Genomic DNA, 22571 nt, shown 5'->3' on the forward strand with positions numbered 1-22571 from the left:
TGATGCTCAACAGGATCTCACGTTTATTATTGAGAAGTGATTAATGGTGAAAAGAAAGGCAACGCCCATTCCTCATTGGCTTAACAAGAAACTGAAGAAACATATTCACTACACATTTTACAATATTTCTTTTTGTCCAGAATTCATTTTCCTGTAAACAAAACAAGTTTTTACCACTGTTCTCAGCTTTCAAATCAAATTAACCCAGACTTAATCTGTAATCTGTATAATGCACAAGAACAGAACATTTCTTAGGACTCCTAGTACTTGACTTTTGAGTAACAAAGGGTCAGAGAAAAATGAACCACCTTTAGACACAACCTTGTGGACAATTCCCATTCAATTCTTCTTAGGCCAAAACCCCACATTCTTGTAGAATTCCTCTTCTTCCAGTCCAGGGGGAAGAAAAAAAGAAAATAGCTATTCCACTTTCTGTGGTGGATGTTACAACTCGGTGTTCCAAGTGCAAATGTCAAAACCAGGGGAAGGAGGCGCAAAGGGGTGGAAGGAAGGGAAGCGGCAGGGTTTAAAAATTAGAGAAAAAAAGGCATATGCCACTTACGGACTTTAAAATCCAAAAAAACATAGTAAAAAGACAAAAAACAAAGCGTATGCTCTGAAATCACAACCAAAGCCAAAAGAAAGGGGACAGTTTTTTACCTATATTCTATCTAGAAGGGATTTTTTTTGTTGTTTTTGTATTTTTTTATTTTTTAAGTCCTATGTCTTTTGTGAAATTCCAATACTTTTTTTTAAACTGCAAGTTTGTAAGAGTCTTTTTGAAGTCAATGAAATTAAAAAAAAAGTCCTAATTCTCTCTGGGATGTTTTTTTGCTCTTCCTTCTTTCGCTCTCTCTCTGAAAGATAGCTGGGATGCAATCTCTGCTGCAGTCTCTGTGGGAGGGATGGCCTTTTACTTGACACGGCCTTGGCGTTCCTGCAAAAGAAAAAAAAAAACACATTAGCTTAGAGCAGCTCTTACAAAGCTACCACAGCTAAGTGGGAAAGCAATTTTATTCACCCRTTTAATACATCAGCATTTCAACATGTGGAGTCTGTGACAGAAGCCTGGTCCATGTGAGCAAGGGAAGCCTGAGAAACAGTATTTCTCCTTGCAAAGGAGGTTCTGCAGCTGCTCGCAGCTGACGTGACTACGTATTACACTGCATCACTTGGGTCTATCAGCTCATCCTATTTCCCCTTCAGGAGGGCCACTGCTACCACAGCTCCACCTCCCTTTCCTCTCTTCTTGCTCACAGTAACGTCTTCCAGGTAGTAAGTGCGATCAGCATTAAAGGATCTCCCCAAACAGACATCACTAAACTTTTCCARGTTAGAGGTTAAACAGCACAAAGGTAAACAGAAGGGGGAAGAAAAAAATTAAAGACAAATCAAGAAAGAATTGGTGAAAAGGGCGAGGGGGGGGGGGAACTAGTCTAGGTCACTGCTGAATTTGCAGCTCCAAGCAGTGAGGACCGGGAGCGGAGGGTGACAAAACAAGGCTTCCTACTTCTAGGCACTGATCTGCAGCACCCACAAGCTCCGTCTTGGGTGCACCAGCAGCCTGGGAATCCGAAGTGAGGAGAAGAGACAGCTCTGTGCTGGAGGTGACACTGGGCACTTTTGTAACRGGAATCCCTGTGCTGTGAGGATCAGGCAGAGCACGGAGATCGGGGAGGAGGAAAGAGGAAGCAAGARCGGGACGCTGGAGCCCTCAGCGCAGCTCTGCCTTTGTCCGTCCGCCTGCCAGACCAGAACGAGAGTCGGCTCCCCAGGGCCGCAGCTGGCGTTTCTCAGACCCGCRACCTCACCTGAACACCCACGAACGCATCAGAGCAAAGCGCAGTTCAAACCTATGGAGTAATTATGTCTGCCTCAATCTACAGAGTACACGAAACAGCTCCCAGCCACCAGCAGCTTCACTCATCAGAGCACAGCTTCACTGCTAACTCTGAAACCTATTGATTGCATCTCACCCCAAAATTCAACAGGTTCACAGGTCTCCCGGTGACTAGTGCCACTCTTTATTCATTCACATCCCATCTATCCTCCAACAACTATAGGAACGCTCTGTCCAGACAAGCATTTACACCATACTGAAAACACACAGACAGCACAGCACCAAACACACCCAGAGATCAAGGGTTATTATATGATCTCCAGTGCTAAATACCCCATGCTGCATAGTGTCTTCTCTGTTAAACCCAAGCAAAACCCAGAAGCTTTGCCCAGAAATGGGCCCAGACTCTCCCAAAGGGTTAAGAAATGCTGCCCAGCCCACATTCAGAGCGCTGTTTCCAGATCATATGACACCACCTCAAAAATAAAACCTGTCAACGACTAMAGGGCTCTTGCTGCTGCTCCTCCCTGCCTCTTAACTGCATCTTCTCCAAGCACAGGCAAGTCCCTGCAATCTCTCRCGTGAAGTGCACTAAAACATTTTGGCTGTAGTTCACATGCTCAGTGCGGGAACGAGCTGATCGCCCAAGTCAGCATCCACAAACAGCCCTGAGATATGCCAAGTCCACACCCRCCTCCACAGGAAAACAATGCCTCCATTAGGTGCCCACGAGACAATTTGGATTTTTCCTCAAGTTAACTTTRAAAAAGAGGCAGTGTCAGGCCCTGATAAACTCGAATCCGGCTGCATCGGTTCAGGATACTTCCTGGCAAGTCTGCCACGGCACAGTGCCATGCACCTTCCCTTCCTCCTTGGCATCTCGCTGGCGAGCGTGTCGATTCCTGAAAGAAGCAGAGTCCTCTGCCACCACTGCTAAATCTGGCAAGGGKTTGTCTACTAGAAGCTTCCATCCTGGACTAACAGCTTGTGTAGCCAGCTATTATTAGCAACCTTCCCAAAAAGGGAGGTCTTGTATCCAACCTGAAACAATGTGTTCCCCCAGACTTTGACACCTGCATACAAGGACCCAAGGATCACTTCAGCTCCAGCTCTTCTGCATGAGCCGAACGTCTGCTGGGAAGCAGAGACTGCTTCGTGCCTAGTCACCCTCTACTTCCATTTCTGCACAAAAGGAAACAGAGCTCTRTATGATACAGTGCACACACCACTCTACAGGGAGAAGGATTAGGCTAAACCACACATTCTCTTCAAGAGTATTTGCCCCATGTAACTCTATTTCATTCTCTCCTTCTCTCATAAGCCTGCCCAAATTTATTGCAGGTGCCATTTGCTGCTAAAAAAACACCACCACCCAAAAGTAAAATAAAACTACCATGGTGGGAAGCAAAACTAGTCTGGAGCATAAAGAAAACCAAATGCTGCAGGGAAAGCCACAAATCAAAATGAAGTTGCCAAGCCCTGTTCCTTCTCTGCTGCCTGGCTCGGCAGCCAGCATGTTACGTTAAACAAGGACAGATGGCAACATGAYGCATTCTTTCGGGAAGAAGCTGCAACTGCCTGAGCTAATGCCTCCATCTTCCCCAATTCAGACGTGGGTTAAGCCGGCTGCCAGGACTACACAGCCTTCGAACCGCCCCCTTCTCCTACAGTGGCAAAGGAGAGTGGCCTGGCCTGCAGATGGTGGCTGAAGTCCCTGCTGAGCACTTCACCCAGTCAGCTGAGCAGATGGAGCTCAGCCACCAGCCTAATTAGGCGCCTCTCCCCTGCTGCGAAGGCAAAGCTGCTCCCAAGGCCAGTAGATGGTTAAAAGCAGGGAGCCAGAAAAACGACTAAGCCTGAGTGTAAGAGATGACCCCCTCCCCCCCCCCCCCCCCMAAAAAAAAAAAAAATCCTAGGATGTCAAAACAGAAGACAGCACCTTCGAAGAGAGRCTAGAATAGTTGTGCTCCTGCCCTCAAGTCTATCAGAGGATCAGAGACATGAGTGAACATCTCAATTTCAGGGTGGATTAGAGTGCAACTTCTCTTAATCAAGTATTCTAAGTCTTCAGCTTTTCAATATAAAACCTTGAAATATCAGTGCAGTACTATCCCACTTCTCTCCATCAATGCCTCAAATAGTGCCCCTTCAAGAGTTTATCGTAGAAAAATGCAGCATGAAATCTAACAGCACCTGCTCAGGGCTCTGGAGGGGCTTATTTCAATGCAGTCCTGCCCTGCCCTTTGCCAAGGGCATGGCATGATGCAAGGCGAAGCCTCCACCCCAGGAGGTGTTTAGGCAGCATGCCAAAAGTTCTGCTTCGCACCTGCCTGGGGTCTGGGTTTAGCACGCAGCGCTGAGGACACTGCTGCCATTACTCAAAAGGGAGGGAAGTAACAGCTTCTCCTTTCCACCAATTTCAATATTGCTTTGCTTGCTCTTCTGCTGGCAGCTTCACAGCTGCTCTCTTGCAACTCCTCCTAGATGAGAAGAAAGTGGGGGTAAAACCAAGGCCTAGGGGATTTTTACACCATCTAATCTGCCACCCCAATTGCAGCAGATCTCACAAAAATATCTTGGCCCTAAGGACTGGTCAGGCAAGAAGCGAGCATCACATCACAGCAGAGCTGCAAATGCATCTACCAGGACTGATGTCAAAGGCTAACAATGCTGCAGATGCTCATCCCTCCTGTGCATCCTCCTTTGATCTCAAGGGCATGGGGACGGAGTTAACCCCGAGCCCACACAGCTAAGGGAAAGCCAGGAAAAGGCACCGTAGTTAGCATCTGCATGCACATACCGATGTTTTGGGCTTTGCTCCGGCATATAGTCCCTGAAGRGCAAACAGATCCTGTCAAAAAGTGTTACATTTTCTTCAGTTGCCTTTTTCATTAGACCTGGGCCGTGCCTTATTGATCTAAGGGGGAGGAGCACGAAAAAAGACACCAGCTCGGACTGCTGTCTCCATCTATCAAATCCCTCAGCAACCAGAGGGCCAAGAACGCTGCAGCACTGAAATGGCTGGAGTGCAAAGTGATACGGTGATGACTAGAAAGAAGCATACCATTGCTCAAATCAAGTGTTGACACCCACACATCACTGCAAGCATGTCTCTGGGCTCACTGTGTTTAGAGGCACCAAGCTCAGGCAAGGCTAGCTTGTGTAAATAGAAGCCCTCTGTAATCATCCTGCTTAATCCACTTCAGTCATGTCACTGCAGTCCCCAGGGGGTTGCAGCAATGTCACAAGCCAGGTCCTGATAATAGCAGCTGAACAAGCTAGTGGAGAAGGCTGATGAGAGATTACTTTATCTAGTCACACTGTGGGGAGCCAACAACAACAAAAGACTCAAAGAGCTCAGAGTTTGTACCCAGAAACGATGACAATAGGTGATAACGCTGCTACACATTTGTTCAGAGGCTCTTACCTTGATTAAGAAACAACATTCAGCCTTAATAATTCCCAAGGTAAAGGTAAGGACATTATTTCCACGCTACAGATAGAGAAATGAAAGACTAATCAAAGCCTGCAGAAGAACCAAGAACATGATTCCCAGTTGCACAACACACAAACTACAGCAAGGGTTTATTTGGTCCAGTCTGATCTGGAGCACAGCAGCCTGAAAAACCAGGCRGCCACAAAGCATAGTCTCGGTTTCAAACCGCCCAGTCCTACAAGCAAAACACATTGATTTCCAAACATCAGGAGCCAACAACACTAGAGTGTGGTCCATGCTATGCCAGGATCATTCCCCAAAAGGCAAAGACATCCAACCTTAAGAAATGCACTTGCAGCTCTCACTGAGGCTGCTCACACCRCGCTCGCCAGAACAGTTCAGCCCACGGCACTTGCTGCAACGGTGCAGCATTTTGGTTTTGAACCCTCCTCTCAAGAAAGATTCCCGTTTCATGTTGTATACAATTCTAGCAAAGTAAAATAACATGTCTGGATTTCCACGTGCCTGTGTGTCCAAGACAGACTTCTGACTTGCCTTCAGAATAAGAAGCTGCAGCAGTCCATCACCAGCAATGTTTCCTCAGACATATCCAGCACAGCTTTCCCAGCAAGATCAGCTTAAAGCATGGTTACAAGTCAGCACGAATGATGGACAGGAAGTATCACTTTCTTATTATGCTTATCTACTCCACATACAGTCTCAAGTCTTAACTGATTTACAAACCAAACACAAGGTTTTCCTACTGTGAGCATTAGCAAGCCAGCAGAGCTGCAGCAAAAAGCTATATTCCAGCCTGTCCCATCTAGGAGACAGGATACTAGCTCCACGTTGTTTAAAATCATCAGTTACAGTGGTCTGGCTATAGTTAGAAGTCTTTATCCTACCTCCCATTCACATAACAGAGCTTAGCATCAAGAAAGAAGATAAGCAAATAAAGTCCTTGTCAGAGCAAGGAAGACTTGCTTTTGCAACCAAGAACCTAATCAAAACCTAACAAAGCAAAACCAAACATCCATACAAGCCCCCCTCCAAAGAGCAAACTCGCATCATTTGATAAGAACATAAGCCAAACAGGGACACAACTGTGCTTGGGCAGCACCTGCAACTCAGACTTCGCCACCAGGATTTGTTTGCTGGGGGGACAGGACAGAAAGGGACGAGGATGCTCAAATAATGTCAAATGCGGAAGGAAGCACCAGACTATGTCCTAACATTGCACTGAGCATGCATGGCTGGGCAGTTAGGAAGTTCTGGTTTCCTCTTAAAACCTGAGCACACCACAGCTTTACTAGACACCAACTGCTTGACCATGTAGTCAGAGAGAGATGAGGTCAGAATAAATAGGGAACAATAAGATGTAATTTTTGAAGTATAGCCAAAACATAGCAAAACTTGCCTTAACATTTGTGAACATAAACACCACAGTGGTCATGCATTTTAAATCACACATCATCCATATCAGAACAACCAGTTTGGAGTTAAGGATACAAAGGACACAAACAGCATCTGTACTACAGTGGGACCTTCTTTCTGAGGCAGTTGTTATACAAGTGAGGTGGTTCTAGTTGTCAGATACTGGTAAGCATACTGCCGTTCCCCCAAATCTTCCAAAGCATCATCAAAATTGATGCAATCTTCCTGCTCAAAATACCACATTTGATAGCATGAAGGCAGACCTATTCCCAGAAACATTTATAATTACTCTCCTGTAGAGAGTCATCATCCTGTAGAGCAAAACTTGCAAAATAAACAGAAGAGCAAATAAACTAACAACAACTATGAATATTTAGAAACAAGGGCAATGCAAAGCAGCCTGGGAGGACTTCCAGTGGCATTTCATGCTAGGATGACTGGACTCCCRCTAAGGAATGGAATTAAACTTGCTGGTTTTGCTGCACAAGCAAGACAATTGCACAAGTGTCTTTTCATGTCGCTGAGAAGAAAAAAAAAAAATTCCTCTCTGCCTTATATCAGTCTTTGTTCTTTCCTACCACTACATGGGATGAGAAGTTTTGCCGTATTTGGCATTTGCGACAGCTCGGAAAACCAAAAAGGCAGGCTCCCAAGCCCAGTTTAGTGACTTTGCTACAAGCTTTCTCTCATTATCATCTGTAAAGTTACAAGAAAATCATCAACTTCACCATCAGTGAGCAAGCAAGGGTACAAGCAGGAAACCTGACTGCTCTCTTCCATTTATCACAGCTAACACTACCCATAAACAAGAGCCTCCGAAAAGCCACTCGTCTCTGCATCCCAGCTTGCTGATGCAGTCAGCAGCTCCTGTGCACAGACCAGGTTCACCACAGTGAGGTAAGGGAAGAAGCTGGCTTTCCTTCACAATGCAAGAAAGCAAGCTAATAGCATCGATAAAAGTAAYGGGAGCAGCTGACATGAGAGTTGAAGTGAGTAGCACTGAACAGTTAACAGCATTCACCAAGGGCTCCTCCAAGAACTAAGCCAGAGATTTGATCTACACCAGATATAGCAAGGTGCTTTTTTTTCCCCTCCCCTACAGACTAGTGTTCATCCTCATTGTGCGTCACATGAATTGTGCTTTATGACTTTGGTTCTCTTAGATGATAGCTCATAGCTCAGACACTAAATATTAGCACCAGAAAATTTGTACCACAACTATTTGGAAAGTGAAGTACCCTCACTTTCAAGATCTTCACAGCTGTAAAGTTAGTAATGCATTTGTTCCAGTCTCTGCCACACCATAAAAGTGCAGTGCTAAGGACTGAACACTTGCATGCAGGTGACCTATGGAGCTTTACTGGAATTTGTGGCTCAATATATTCATAAAAGGTCTAGAAAAGGGAGTGAATAAAGTGATAGTTTACTGATGATACTAAGCTATTCAGGGTAATAAAAATAGCAGCCAACTGTGAAGAAATGCAGAAGCACCTTGTGTGAAAAGGCAGCTGAACATTCAAGCAGGCAGGCCAAATTCAGTGTAGATAAATCAACTGACACACGTGAAAAACACTGTCCTAGCTTGATGTACAAGATGTAAGGCTCCAAACTGGCCATTAATATTCAGAAACATGAGCTCAAGATTGCAACTGTTAATTCTAGGAAAATGTCTACATTCAAAAAAGTAAACATGATCTGGAACAGAACACACGTTATCATCATGCCTTTACACAAACCCAGGCTGCACCTCTATCTTCTAACTCTGCTCCTCTCCATCTCTGCAGGGATGCAGAAAAACTGGAAAGGAGTCAGAGAAGAGCAATGAGGCTGACCAAAGCTACAGAAGGGTTTCCATCTGCAGAAACACCACCTACAGCTCTCAGGCCTGGAAAAGCAATAACCGAAAAGGGATGTACAAGGCACGGAGTACACTGAAATCAGCTGTTCACCACTTCTTCCAGCACTGGAAGAACAACGGGGCATCACATGATGCTGGCGGGTGGCAGATTCAAAATACACCAAAGGTGGTGGTTTGTCACACAACACATAATCAAGCTATATAACCTGTCACTACAGGRCCTTGTGGATGCTCAAAGACAACATCAAAATATTGGACAAGGGAAATCGTGAGTTGTTAAACACAAAGATGCATCCTTTGGGTCCAGAAGTTCCCGAGCTACAAACTGTTAAATGCTAGGAAAACCTTTGGAAATGAACACACAYGCTTGCACTGCCCTTACAGGCATTTGCTCCTGACCGCTTTGTTAGAGGCGCACAGAGATTTTTTACGTAGAAAAGTGAGCAAGGATGCTTGAGCAGTGCCTCTCTGCATGTCCACATCTGCAGCTCAAATACTCTGAAATCTGAGAGGAAGACTCTCACCTTCCCGTACACCACGCAGCAAGTGCTGTAGACAGACACAGCTCTCACTGCAGATCCTTCCCCAGCCCAGCGAGCGAGGGCTGAGAGCTCAGTACTGGGGGAAGCTGGAATCAAAGTTAGGGTCCACACGATCGGGCTCACAAGGCAGGCAAACCACCTTCCGTGCCAGCCCGTGGTTTAGCTCCTTCTACCCAGAGACCAGTAGTCACARTAGAGATACAATATTAGACTACATGGACTTATAATTTGACTCAGTGCAGCTGTTCTTGCATTTGAGGCCTAAAACACCACCTCAGCCCCAAACAAGACAGAATAAATATCTTTTGCCACAAGAAAAAAAACAYAATGTTCTGCATAATAAAAGGGCAAGAAGGACTGTATTTGCCCATTTCTGTTAACCAAGAAGAGACAATTCACAAGCCCAAGTAAAAAAGACAATATTCTCTAGAGCCTTTTGTGTGTACCCTCATTTCACTGATATTTGAAAGGGAACACATAGCAATATGTACTGGAACACAGTTTTATATATGTATTTTTTTTTCTTTGAACACATCAAGAGCATCAGCTGAAAACAAAATCGGAAGGGTTTGCAAGAGAACATAGGACTGACAATCAGGACTTCATGATTTCTTAAAGACTTGCAAACAATGACAAATTCTCTGAAATCATTTTATAGGAGATGGCATCACTTTATAAGTAGTAGAGCTGATAAAGTGGTACAATCTGTATGGATAAATACAAGGAAGGAAACTAAAACAGTATTTTAATTTCAAGATTAGAAGCAAAAGAAAGTTTTCGTTTACTAAGACACAGTTTAGATTTTACCTTACGTTTTCTACACTGATTCTCAATTACAAGAAAGAGCTTGCAGTTAAGCAAAACTAGTTCAGCATTGTCCTTTTAAGAAAAGAAACTCTAACAGTATGGAACCAGAAATGCAGTCTTCATTTCCAAAGTTCCTTCCAAACAGCTTACAAAATCCAAATGCTTTATTATTAACTGCTCAAATGCACTATAACATGACTTATACTTCAATTAAAAAGCCTCACACTGGGCAGCTAGTCACTGGAAAGAGCTACAATCAAGTCTCTATTCTAGTGATCAGCTCGGATAATGACAATCCTTGTTAACCGAGACTTCCTTGGATAACTTTGCTACAGTAAAAGCAGAGTGGCRCTGTTTTAGTTGGCAAGTATCCAGCATTTTGCACCACTGAGGAATCAGTTTATTAACTCATGAAGCCATAGAAAAGTACAAGTACTACCAGGTACAAACAAGATCATCCAGGAAAATAAGAGAGGGTTCTAATAGTTGCAGCTAAAATGATCACCCAGTACAGAAAGAAAAGTCTCCCAAATGAATACCTGCCACATAACACTTTACAGAAGATGCAAAAAGAAAGCAACATCTTTCAGATAGAAATGTCGAATTGCAGCGTGGTTTAAAACACGCGAGGAACRCTGTGCATGAAGCTGCTCCCATTAGGTTGCACAAATGCCAGGTATGCGTATCAACGCTTTTCTGCAGTTTTCCTAGGATGCTAATCAGCTTTAAGCCATGTCTTGTGACCCATTGTACCTCTGCACTGGATAGAAAATCCAGGCAGTGGAGCATTACCCACGTCCCGATGCACCCTGCTTTCAGAAAACAAAATGGCTGACACCCACCCAGCTTCAAAGGAGAATTACTTTTCCTGGAGAAATAGCTGTAGTCAAATAACCTGAAATACAACACTTCTGTCAGGGGCTATTAACCTCAGTGTCAGCAAGTTAACTGTAACACTTTAAAAATATCATCACTGATGGCACCTTACACATGCCCTTCTTGCATACCAAAACCTCCATGTTGTTTCTAGGGAATTAGCCAACCACACAATTTCAACTCAATTGTTACAGAAGGCAAAGAGGGTTTTTTGTTTGGNNNTTTTTTTTTTTTTTTTAAGACACAATGACTATACTAATGGTTTCAGATGAATGAATGCATTAACATATCTGTATCAGATCAGGGTATTCTGCAACTTAGGGCTGCATTCACTCAGCCAAGGTGAAGGCAACACCCTGAAGCAGAAGGTGGATGACAGGAGGAGCCAGAMGCTTTTCCCACACCAAGCAGCCAGCAAGGGAGTTGGTACCAAGTTCACAACAAAAGGACCTTACAGAAACCCCCTTTGCTCAGGGCCATACCTGTAAGAGGTGCAGTATCTTCTCCTCACTCTCAGCCCGCACTGCATCTGACCCAGTGACCTASAGATGAAAGGCTCTGAAGCCGATTACCAGTCCTCGTGAAACAATTTTAAAACTACTCATCTTGACAGCTCCTAGAGACCAACTTCAAAAGCAGTGAGTTGACTTTAAACAACATTATTTTTAAAACGACTGCTAACAAGATATTAACACAGACTCAGCTATGAGAAACTGGAACAGGCTTGTTTTTTCACCACTCAACTTCCACTTTAGCTGCAGTGAAATGGCTTCCAGCTATTCCTGTTTTACAGATGAGGAAACATACTCTCCTGTCCTGCAGCAGAAAACACTGATTACAGCAAGATGAACCCCCACTCCCCCATTTCTACTGCCTTTAAACAGAGCTAGAACATAACYAAAAATACATGTGAATGTCATAACTGCTTCGCTGTGTTGGCTTAAAGGTATCCTAAGCACAAAGCATGGAGTACATCGAACAACTAGTAATAAACTACTAGAACAAGTAGTACAGYTTATGTTTCCTCTGTTCCTGAACTACAACAGACATATGAGCATGGACACACACATATATGATTTAAAAGACCTGGAACTAAACTGGAAGATGTGCGTTACAGAACAGCAAAGGGTATTCACAGCAAGGAAATTCTGTCCTGGTACATCAATCAACTTCTCTGTGGTTAGTATTTGGAGCAGAAAGAGAGCAAATAGCCTTGGGATCRCTGGATGAAAGGAACTGTGCAAGTGCAAGCACTATTCCCCTACTATCATAGGAAAGGCTTGCTTTTGCCTAGGTATGCGATATCCAGAAACCAAATCTTTGCTTCACCTACAGTCAGAAACATCCTGTTGAATGTGGTAAAACCAAAAGCACATGCAGCATTAGCCAGGATGGTGGTAAGAGAGGAAGAAAGAAGTGCTATTCCAGTCTCTGAAAGTATGCTCTCTCCTCCCAGAAACTACAGCCACCTCTCTGCAAAATATAGCAGAAAACATTCCCTTTCAACAGTGACCATGCAATAGCCTGCTAGTTTGAAATAAGTCTGATATGACACCACTTAGTTTGTCCTTAAATCACACCCTCTAAGGGGGCAGTGACACTTACCACTATTAATACTCCTTTAATCAGCAGACAGCATCAACTGAGACACAATGCAGCACATCTTGGAAACTAATAGTTCCAATCTGGCAGATCAGACATTTCTGTTTTGAGGCTGGTATACTGCAGCATGCAAATCAATCCTGCACAGTTCATCTTGACTCCATACCTACCTAAGACCCTCTGCAAAACACCTCTTATCAACCACAAAGCAAACATGACCACTGGCCACTCTGGCCCCCAAAACGGACAGGACAGAACTGATTTTAATGCAAAGCCCTTCCTAAAAATCCCCGGTGCCTGCAAGAAGCCAAGTACCACAAGCCCTTGCAAGGCAATGGGAGAGAGAAAGAACCAAGATAAGCTCCCTTTAGAGTGCAAGTTTTTGCATACCTTGTTCTTCAGAAAAGCAAATACAAGATTTTACTTTCCACATGCAAGATAGATCTGAGGTAATTCTACTAAGTCTTCTACACTGACCTCAGTGTAAATTCCTAGAAATAGAGATGTGCTATTATGACCTAGATTTTTAATTAAGATAAAGCAATCTTAACATGGAAGAAGATAGTGACATGCTCTACCTCAAGAGCAACTTCTTGAAACCTTTGACAKACTTAAGCTAGCTCAGGTAACATTGTACTTGGCAATCAGTTTCATCAGTTTTGGCTAAGAAAATATGCAAACTTTAAAGGATTAATAACRCAAAACAAGAAGCTCCCAAGAAACGGAGATCAGCCTCTGAGGATTAGAGCACAGAAGGGCACAGGCAACAGAAAAGGACAACTAAGGGCATGATTTCAACGTTTTCAACATGACTCTTTTAACTTCCCTTCACTGGCCAAAGGGAGTGTCATAAACACTAAACAAAGCACTTTTCGTATTATTTCTTGGAACTATTTTAAAGAATTCTAAAGAAATAAATCTAAAAGAATAGTCAAGAGTTCCCAGACTTTCACAAGAGCTTGTCCATCTGCTTGGGTAGCAAGCAGGAATAAAGCTGCAAATCAGACAAAGGTTTAGGCAAGTTCYGAGCCAAATGAAACAACTGTAGCTTGCTAGAAGTTCAAAACAAGCCAAACCTTGAGACATTTAAGCTTCAAGGAACAGGAATGCAGAACATTAACATATCACCCTCATCCAAAGACTAGTGGCAGAGACAAAGAGCTTGTAGCAATAGGATTTCCCCAACATAAAAGGAGCTTGACAGACCACAGGCAGGGAGTCTGCACCATTAACTGCTGCCAGAACAGCATTTTAACCTTTCGGTGCCCCAACTCTGGTTTGTGATTTTTTTTCAGGTGACCAACTGAGGTGCTTCAAGGCAGGCACTACATGGCTTGTTTTTGCCAATTACCATCCCAAGGCAACCATCAGTGTTCACTCCATGAAAGCCCAACAGGGCAAAATCCCAGAAGCCTCTCCTTGAGCAAAAACTATTGCTCATCAATGAAGCCCTGAAACAGCAGTTACAGAAACCTCAAGCATCCTCATGGCTGCATCAGAGAGCGGTCTAAGAGGTCAAGCTGTTGCTGAAAGAAAGACCAAGTCACTTCCTCCACACCGGATGTTACAGGGCAGGGGCCCAGAAGTATAACAAAGACTGAGTCAATAGTAAAAAGCAAACATCAGTTTTATATCTACAGGAATCCTTGCTTGCCTATGAATTCCAGAGACATATGACTAAGTTCCCTTTGAAAGGATAAACGTTTTCCTAATCAACTGCTTTGGCACTTGAGTGCCACACTGAATCAACTCAAACATCATTTAGAAAGAAGGCTCTGGTGCACTAAATGTCTGTCAGCTACTATTTCTACTTCTGACCTTTATATGCTAACACATCTCAAAKAAATTGAAGAAAGCAGAGGAGGAGATGACAAAATACGATTGAAAAATGAGGAAAGATGTTTTCCTTTTTTTTTAATATAAGACAATTAAGTCATGCTTTTACTATCTTACCAATTTTCAGCTATTACAAACAATTGCAAATACAGACGCTTCCCTGCAAGAGAGATCACCCGTCTGTCACCTTATTCTCTGGCCTTTCCAACTCATCTCTCCTCTTCCTTCTACCTATTTACATTTACTCAGTATTATTCTTTCCCTCTACCCACTCTCTACTTGCCCTTTAGGAACTTTTCTCACYCAGTCCCTGCATGCTCCTACTGTACCAAGATCTGTCCCTTTCTYACACTGCAAATCCTGTTGCTCCTGACAAGTCAGATACAGAGCACATCAGTTGTGTTTCCTAAGACATCCTGTAATTAATAATGATTTCTCATTGCATTTGAAGTCTCTATTACTACTCAGTTACCACTTCAATATAGCCTGGATATCAAGCGAAAAACTTCTGGGATGTGAATTCACACGAACATTCAGGTTCTCACAAAAATCAARACAGTTCTACACAAATTAAGGGAACTGTTCATCTCCATGCTCCCTTACACATTTTCTTCAAGCATTACACATACTAGAGTATCAGTTGCAAAGCGTGACTATCTTCATATACCAGTTATAATATTAACACAGCCAACACTAAGATATATATCAAAAAATTAAAAATTGTGTTCACTGTCATGGTAAGCAGGTTGCAGCTCCTGATTAAATTCTTCAGCTATTGGGTGGAAAATTCCCTGTTGCTAAGACTAAAGAGATCCTCGGAAAACTTGGCAAACCACCAGAAAGCTGTGCTAATGCTAATTTGTAATTACTGTTTTGATCAAATACAAGCAAGATCCCTATTGTGGAGAAGGTCAGCTACAGGTGAATTCAGCACACAGCTGCATCTAAAAAAAATTCAAGGCCCACAGGTCACTGAATTTCTTATTAATTCCAGAGTTTGGGTAGAATTTTCAATTTGCTACAAAGAATGCTTTGAAAACTGCAATCCTCCGGTTAAACCAATGATCACAGCAGGCTTTGAGCTGATGGACCCAAGTGGCAAGACAGTGCAGTTGCAGGAAGGCAATTGGTGCAGTTCACATGCCATGCTACGCAGTGCTGTGCAGTGCTAACGGAGCGTACAGCCTACCTGCTTCAAATACATAAGAGCTCGCTGCCAAGAGGAACAGAATGACCTGCTCTGTGTCCACAGGAGAAAGGACAAGTAGTCACAGACTTAAATTGCAGCAAGGGAGATTTAGGTTGGGCATTAGACAAAGCCTTCTAACAGGAAGGRTAATTAAGCATAGGAATAGATTGCCTGGGGAGGGACAGGAACTGCCATCACTGCAGGTTTTACAAGTGGTGCAAAACAGCTGTCATGCTGATCCCACTTTAGGTAGGGGGTGGATTAACAGCCTTTCAAAGACCCAGCTCTATTTTCTGAAAATCCCCAAAAGCCCCCACCAATCTCTTACTTTGCAACATTCTTATCTAAGTGCTGACAATAGTGTAAAAATAAATGTTTAATCTGTCTGGTGAATATGGTACTCAGGGAAGTTTGAKATTTTCAGCACCTGAAGGGCAGCTGATTACAGGCAGGGTCTGTGCAAGCTTCCGCACACAGCGCTGCCAGGACACTAGCACCCACTTGCCYGGAAGCACACAGCTAGCCGAGAAGCAAACTGCTGCCTACCAAGCTTCTTCACAAACCCATGCCTTCAGCCTGCTGACTTAGCCTGTTGCAAAGTAGCCCTCCTCCAGCTCCCRCCCCGCAGCACTTCACCCAGACAGATAATTTACCTTTTTAACATTTTCCTCCTCCTCTTGGCGTTTCTCATAGTGTGAGAAGTCATCAAAGATGGAGGTGGTGTGCTTGTAGGTGGCAATGATTTTCAACACCTGCTTAGCCTTTTCCAGAGGCACCTCCTGAGTGTCCCTGGAGTTGGTCACTGGTTTATTCTCGTTGTTCTCTAGGCGGATGTGCCGCAGCTGGCTGTTGGGAACGTCCTTCACAAAAATCCACCTGACATCAAAACGTCCCTTCCACTTGTCCTGGGACCACACACCCGCACATGTGTTATAGTCCACAGCAGATTTCATTTCTGCTACTCCGCAGAAGTGACCACTACCGTTGACACTGAACAGTAAGTAAACGGGGCCTTTCCCGTTCATGGAGCGATAGGCAGCATCCAGTCTCTTGTTGCCATGCTCTGTACTGCACCAGATGTTATATTTAATGGAACGGTGAATATCGTCCTCAGAGTAACTCTTAATGATGAAAACCCGGCCATGTTTTGGGTTCCAGTCAAAATCCTTGGGATTGTAGTTATTCATAGATCTCAACTTCTCCAAGACTGGGTGCGGTTCTGAAGGAGCAGAACCAGAACTAGCTTGAGACTGTCCCACTCCATTACCATCCACTCCATTTTGACCAAACCCATTGCCACGGTTACGAGGTGCAACCCAGCGGGTGGGCTGAGCTGCCTGCTGTGGCACAGGCAGCTGGGTTGGCTGCGGTGGCGGTGGGGGCAGTGGCTGTGGCTGTTGCCCAGCTGAAGCCTGTGCCACTGGTGGGCTGTTATTGATCTGCTGACCCACRGGTTGGGGGGACACCTGGGCTGGCTGCTGACCAATATTCTGAACTAAGGCCTGGGAAGGGGCTTTTGCCACTGGCCCTTTGTTATCCCAAGTTCCAATATCCATGTTATGTTTTATTGGAGGCGGTGGAAGACTTGAACCTGCAATACCGTTCTTGGTCTTCAGCTTGGGCTGTTGCTTAGCCGGTTTGCTAGCAATGTCAGCCCAGGACGTTGGCTTCGGAGGAGCAATGGTAGCTGGAGGCAAACTGTTAGATGCCACAATATTACTGGTAATGGATCCGCTACCAACAGCTGAACCAACAACTTTTGGGACATTGCTTGCAACATCTGTGCTGCCCAACTTCAGGGCTGCCATCCCTTGGTCTATGGTATTCATGCCAGGAGCCTTGTTCAGAGTTTCATTGGCAAAGGCAGACTGTCCATCAATCATGGCTCCACCCAGTGAGCTAGGGGCATAAGCGTAATTGCTACTATATCCAGAGCTTTGAGTGGATTGTCCCTGAGAACTGTTATTTCCCCAAGCTGAAAAGTCAATCCCACTTGGAAAGAAGTTAAAGCCATGCTGCCCGAGAAATGGAGTGCTGCCAAGGGCCCCTGGCTGCCCAAACATCGCATCTGGGAGAAAGTGAGGCTCCCCGTTGCTCAGCTGTCCATAAGATGTTAGGTAGGGCATGGGTGGGTCACCCCCCGTAGACCAGGCAGCTTCGCCTAAGGAGTAGGAGAATCCAATGGATGGACTGTAGTAGCTTGGTAAGTAGGAATCAGACATTGCAGTGTATGCATTATTCTGCAAAATAAAAATAAGCACTGAATAGTTAGAATAAGCAGAACAAATTTCAAGGGACCAGGAATAAAAGGCATCTTAGACTTCCTGTGCTCCACCCCTCCCTACCTTAGGGCTGGGCAGATAAACAAGCCTGGCCTTGAAACGCCTCCTTTGTTAGAAGTACTCTAAAAACAGCTTCGTTGCCAGAAAGATTAAACACAAAGGCTTAACAAGCTTCTCATTCTAAGATGAGAAAGCATTGTGTTCCTGATGCCTGATATGGGACTGGATGCTGAACTGCCTCAGAGCTCCTGCTCAGGCTACAGAATCAATATCTTATCTAGCATACAAAAYATACTTTCAGTATCTAATACAAAAGAGGGCTTCTCTTGCCTGGGTAATGTATGTATCAAACCACACTTTGCTGTTTGTTTGATAGAGGCTTTAGGGGAAAGAGGCAGAGGAAAGTGGAATACACGAGAAAAAGGTCCAGTGAAGTATACTGTCAAAATCATGAATGCCTCCAGTTGTCTGTACTGCAAGTCACTTCCTTAAACTGATTATCCATGAAGATGGCTTTATCCACRTAATTTAGTATTTCAGACTTCAAAAATATTCCAAGAACCTGCAAGCAAACAGGGATGTAAATCTCATCCTCAAAACACAAGCAGCTCCAGTACAGCAAGCACATACTAAAAGATAACTGGAAAAATGGGGGATAATCAATACTGTTTCAATAGGAGCCTTTTATGGCACAGCAAAGACAATAGCACATGAAAGCAGGCTTGAAATTTGGAAAGGAAAACTTGCTCCATGTTTTGGTCTCCCTTTTAATATTCAAGTATCCTTTAGGTTATGAAAACAAATGTCTAATTTTACAATTAGGAGACTCTCAGACATCACTAAGATTTCCTTACATGAAAAACATCTGTCATTTTGTATTCAGACCAATGCTCCCTCCAGGGAGTTGTTAAAGCCACACTAATGGACATTATCATCTAGTAATTTGAACCTGTGTGCACACAGCCCTAGTGCTATATAGCAACTTGCATGCCAACCCAATGCAGACGAAATGAAAGTCAGGTTCAGTTCCCATTTAAAAGCTTGGCTTGCAGCAGGCTCTACTCCATTTTTCGTTGAATCATGTTTTCATGTGCCAAGTGCAGCTCCCAAAGGACTTCATGCCATACTGAAATCTATGGAGGCTCTCAAGATGGCTCTGGCACCCTACAGAAACAGCAGTTCTGCCTCTCTACCTCCCACTGAGTTAAATGAAAACAACAGGTTATATCTAACTCCAAATTTACAAAAATTAACAGGAATTATTCAACCTAATGTTTTCAGAGACAAAGTTTATTTTGTCGTCTTAAACACTAAAAAGCCTTTTGTGGCACTCTGTAATGTCAATACAGGAAAACTCAGATACTCTCTCTAACCTTTCTGTTTTCCCAGATAAGAAAGGAAAAAAAACATTAAAACAAAACAAACTTAAGTCTTATCAGGGGTACAATTTTAATAATTCAGGAACTCAGTCCTGCAAAACCTAAACCAATAGAACAGTCCTCAGGGCTCAATCTGTCCAAAAGTCTGCATCATAACAGTTACATTGACTCTAAAGGGTAATTTGTAATGCAAATAAAGGAACTTAAAAAAAAAAGTTAAACTAACAAAGTATCGTTGAAAGATAATATCAATTTTAAGGGTAACTGAATACACTCCCATGGAAACTGGCTTTAATGGAATATGCACATACCAGCCTATACTTAAAACCTGAACCTAACAGACAAAGAAGCMGAGTTTTCTCTCTGAAGGCTTCTCCTTTAAAATGCATAAAGCACATCACCGTCAGAGGAAAATCTGGTCTCTCGTCACCTCTAAAACMTCTTCTATGCTGTTACGTGTTTAACTTCAAGAGCTAGCTTAATACAGACTACATTAAGGTACCATCTGTGGAATATTCACCAGCCATACTCACATAATAAGTAAGGAGCACAACAGTTAACTAGCAGTTGAGAACCATCAGTTCAAAGCATATTAAAGACAGGCCCACTGCTGTTAGCTACCTGCCTCAATTTCTAGAACTACACTTTGCTAACGTGCTACCTCGCTCTGCTACACTGCATCACAACCGACACAGTTACTGATTATCATGCAAATAGAACTTCACCAGCTTTTAATTCTCTCCAGTGACTAAGACTTTTTGCATTTATTTCCTCAAATTCACTATTGCTCTGCACCTCTCCACCTCAGACTAGAACTGGTGTTTGGGCTTGGTTATTGCTGCTGTTGAGGGTTTTTTGTTTGTTTGTTTTTTAATTGTTTAAGAATCACTTGCCTTGTATCTGAGCTTTCAAATATACAGTAACCTCATTTACTAAGCTGACAAGTTAGTAACAGTTGCACCTGAAATAGCAGCCCTTGAATTAAGAACCATGAAACCTTGCGACTTAGTTACCATTATCCACTTAGTTTATGTGGATAACTCACAAAGTAATTTCAAAAATATTCCCACACTCTATAGCAGTTGGATGCATTTAATTCATTTTTCAGTCTTATCTGTAATTCCCTCCACCATCTGCAGAAAAGTACTGTAATCTTTGATAGTTTATATTTTTATATATATATATATATATATATATATGTATGTATGTATGTATACACACACACACACACATATATATATATATATATGTATATATATCAGGAGCCTGGCTTATTGGCTCAGCAACATCATGGTCACCTCAAGACTGAGTCCTTGGTTTTTGTTCTCTATTATATGAAGTGTGAAAATATGGATGAGAGCAGAAAAGCAGCACACCACAGTGAGAAAGCAAGATAAAGTCACCCTAAAGTTTCATTCAAAGTTAGCAAAGCATTTTACCTCCTTCTTGATGGATTTCTAGAGTAACACCCCTGCTGTACCTCCTGGGGTATGCTCCAATCACTTTTTTTTTCCCCCATTCTTTTTTATTTCTTTAATATTTTTACCAGTTTGTGACACACACAGGAAGAAAAAACCAAATATTTAAAAGTTATTATTAAATACACAAAATAGAGTAAAATAACACTTCACTTCTAACATTATAACAACATTCACTCTATTTAGGAGATTTAAATAAAACTATATTCTGCATGAAATATTTCCATGTTCAAAAGGAGTCCAGAAACTGGCAATGTTAATTTCTAGGACAGGAAAAAAACATTATCAAATGAGCAGAACAAGGAAAGTACCTTGTTTTATTCAAGTCCTAAGAAACAAATCACACTCTCTCACTCTCAAAGGTAGGCTTGTAGCTTTTTAGGGAGATAAATGTTGTAAGTGTTCTTAATTGACAGGCTGAACTCTGAGATTACAGAAGAGCTGGCAGGACTTTGAAAAATATTTACTTTTATACTTTTAGCACAAAGTAGAAACACACTTGTTGAAAAGTAAAATGAGATGGAAACCTGTTCCTGGGTTCCAAAAAAAGAAAAAAACAACGCCACAACTATTAAAAAAAATATTGACTAATAGAAACAATAGAAAAGAATACAGACAAAGAAAAAAAAGAGCTTTTTTTTTTTTTTTTTTAAACTAATCACAACTGGAGAAGAAAAAGGACTCAACAGAATGAACTAAATGCTCCAGTCTTACTACAGATGTTTATCTATAATGTTTATTTGTAATAACTAATGAGCTGAACTCTATCTGTTGTGTGTCACTCTCCTACTGCTCATAAGAGATGACAGTTAACAGTGCAGCTAATCTTAAACAAAAAGTTAAGAGGAAAAGTATCTGGAAGTGTGATTTTCAGAAACTAATCACAAACTCCAGCTCAGCTTTAATTGTTTTTTTAAAAAGTCTTTAGAGCATTTATCATATCTGTGTTCTGTGGTTTTTTTTGGTGAAAAAAGAGAAAACCCCATGATGTACATTTTCAGTTTGATAAAGATAAGAACATTGATAGCATCCTCCAAAAGCCTCCAGAGCATTACTGCATTTTACTGAGAAATTTCACAATGCAATACAGTGTATTTGCTCTTATAGTACAAAGAACCAGAAACAAGCACGGAAGCTGTGTCATAACAGTAAAACTGAAAGATCAGAAACGGTAACTTCAAGATAGTTATTAATTCCTGTCACTGAAAAAATGAGCTAAATTCTAACTGTAGGAAGTCCTTACACCCAGAGAAGTTATTAAACATTTACACCTAACACCCCACAGCCTATTGATGTTTGGTAGTTTCTGTCTGGAGACACACAAAGATAAATTGGATGTTACCCTCACTGCTACAGAAAGCTGGCAAACATTAAATACAATTAGTGGAGAGAGAGAACAAAAATGATGCCAAATCTGCCTTAGCTAGAGAGCAGCAGGAAGTCAGGGGACTTTTGGCAAGTCCTGCCCATTAGCTGGCACTCTTACTCACCGGCCTGGCCTGGGGGCTCAAGTAGGGTTCAAAGTCATCATCATTTAACCCATCCTTCTGATGCACAGATCCATTTTGCACTGAGAAAGAGAGTTAGAGCATTAGAAATAACTCTGCAAATAAATCCAAACGTGAACATTTGCCAATTTAAAGTAYTTAAAAGACAGGCCTTATAGCATAACTACACCCCGGTGCCTTGGAATATACCACGCTCAACCCAACGGAGAGAGGAAACGCTCACCGACGCGCAGACTAACGTCCTGCGAACCAGAAAGTTTCCCCAGCCCCAGAAACCACGGCTGATTTCACAGCTCATAATTTTTTCCAGGCCGCTTCAGTCACTGCGAGTTGAGAGTAGAGCCGGGAAATGCAGCGGCCGGACCCTTCCCGGCCTCCCCCGTCCCCCTCTGCCCCCCGCCCCCAGGCCGCCCCCCGAGGCGCCACTTGCCCCGCAGGGCACCCGCCGCCCCCCGGCTCTCACCTTTGTTGCCTTGGCCCTTGGGTCTCTGGCGCGGCGGCGCG

At 43.0% G+C, this 22571-nt stretch overlaps 1 protein-coding gene across 1 annotated transcript; it reads right to left on the reverse strand.

Annotated features, from left to right (window-relative positions):
- Positions 1 to 22570, reverse strand: YTHDF2 (YTH N6-methyladenosine RNA binding protein F2; the record flags this gene model as incomplete). The annotated part of the gene is made up of 5 exons (XM_085315740.1): positions 1 to 937; positions 15421 to 15471; positions 16074 to 17660; positions 22050 to 22129; positions 22531 to 22570. Coding segments are annotated over 5 exons (1782 nt in total), but the record flags the coding sequence as incomplete, so codon positions are not given.
- Between the last annotated feature and the right edge of the window lies 1 nt (position 22571).

The sequence above is a fragment of the Rhea americana genome, unplaced genomic scaffold, assembly GCF_003343005.1.
Source record: "Rhea americana isolate MKP2758 unplaced genomic scaffold, rheAme1 scaffold_439, whole genome shotgun sequence".
Lineage (NCBI taxonomy): Eukaryota > Metazoa > Chordata > Aves > Rheiformes > Rheidae > Rhea > Rhea americana.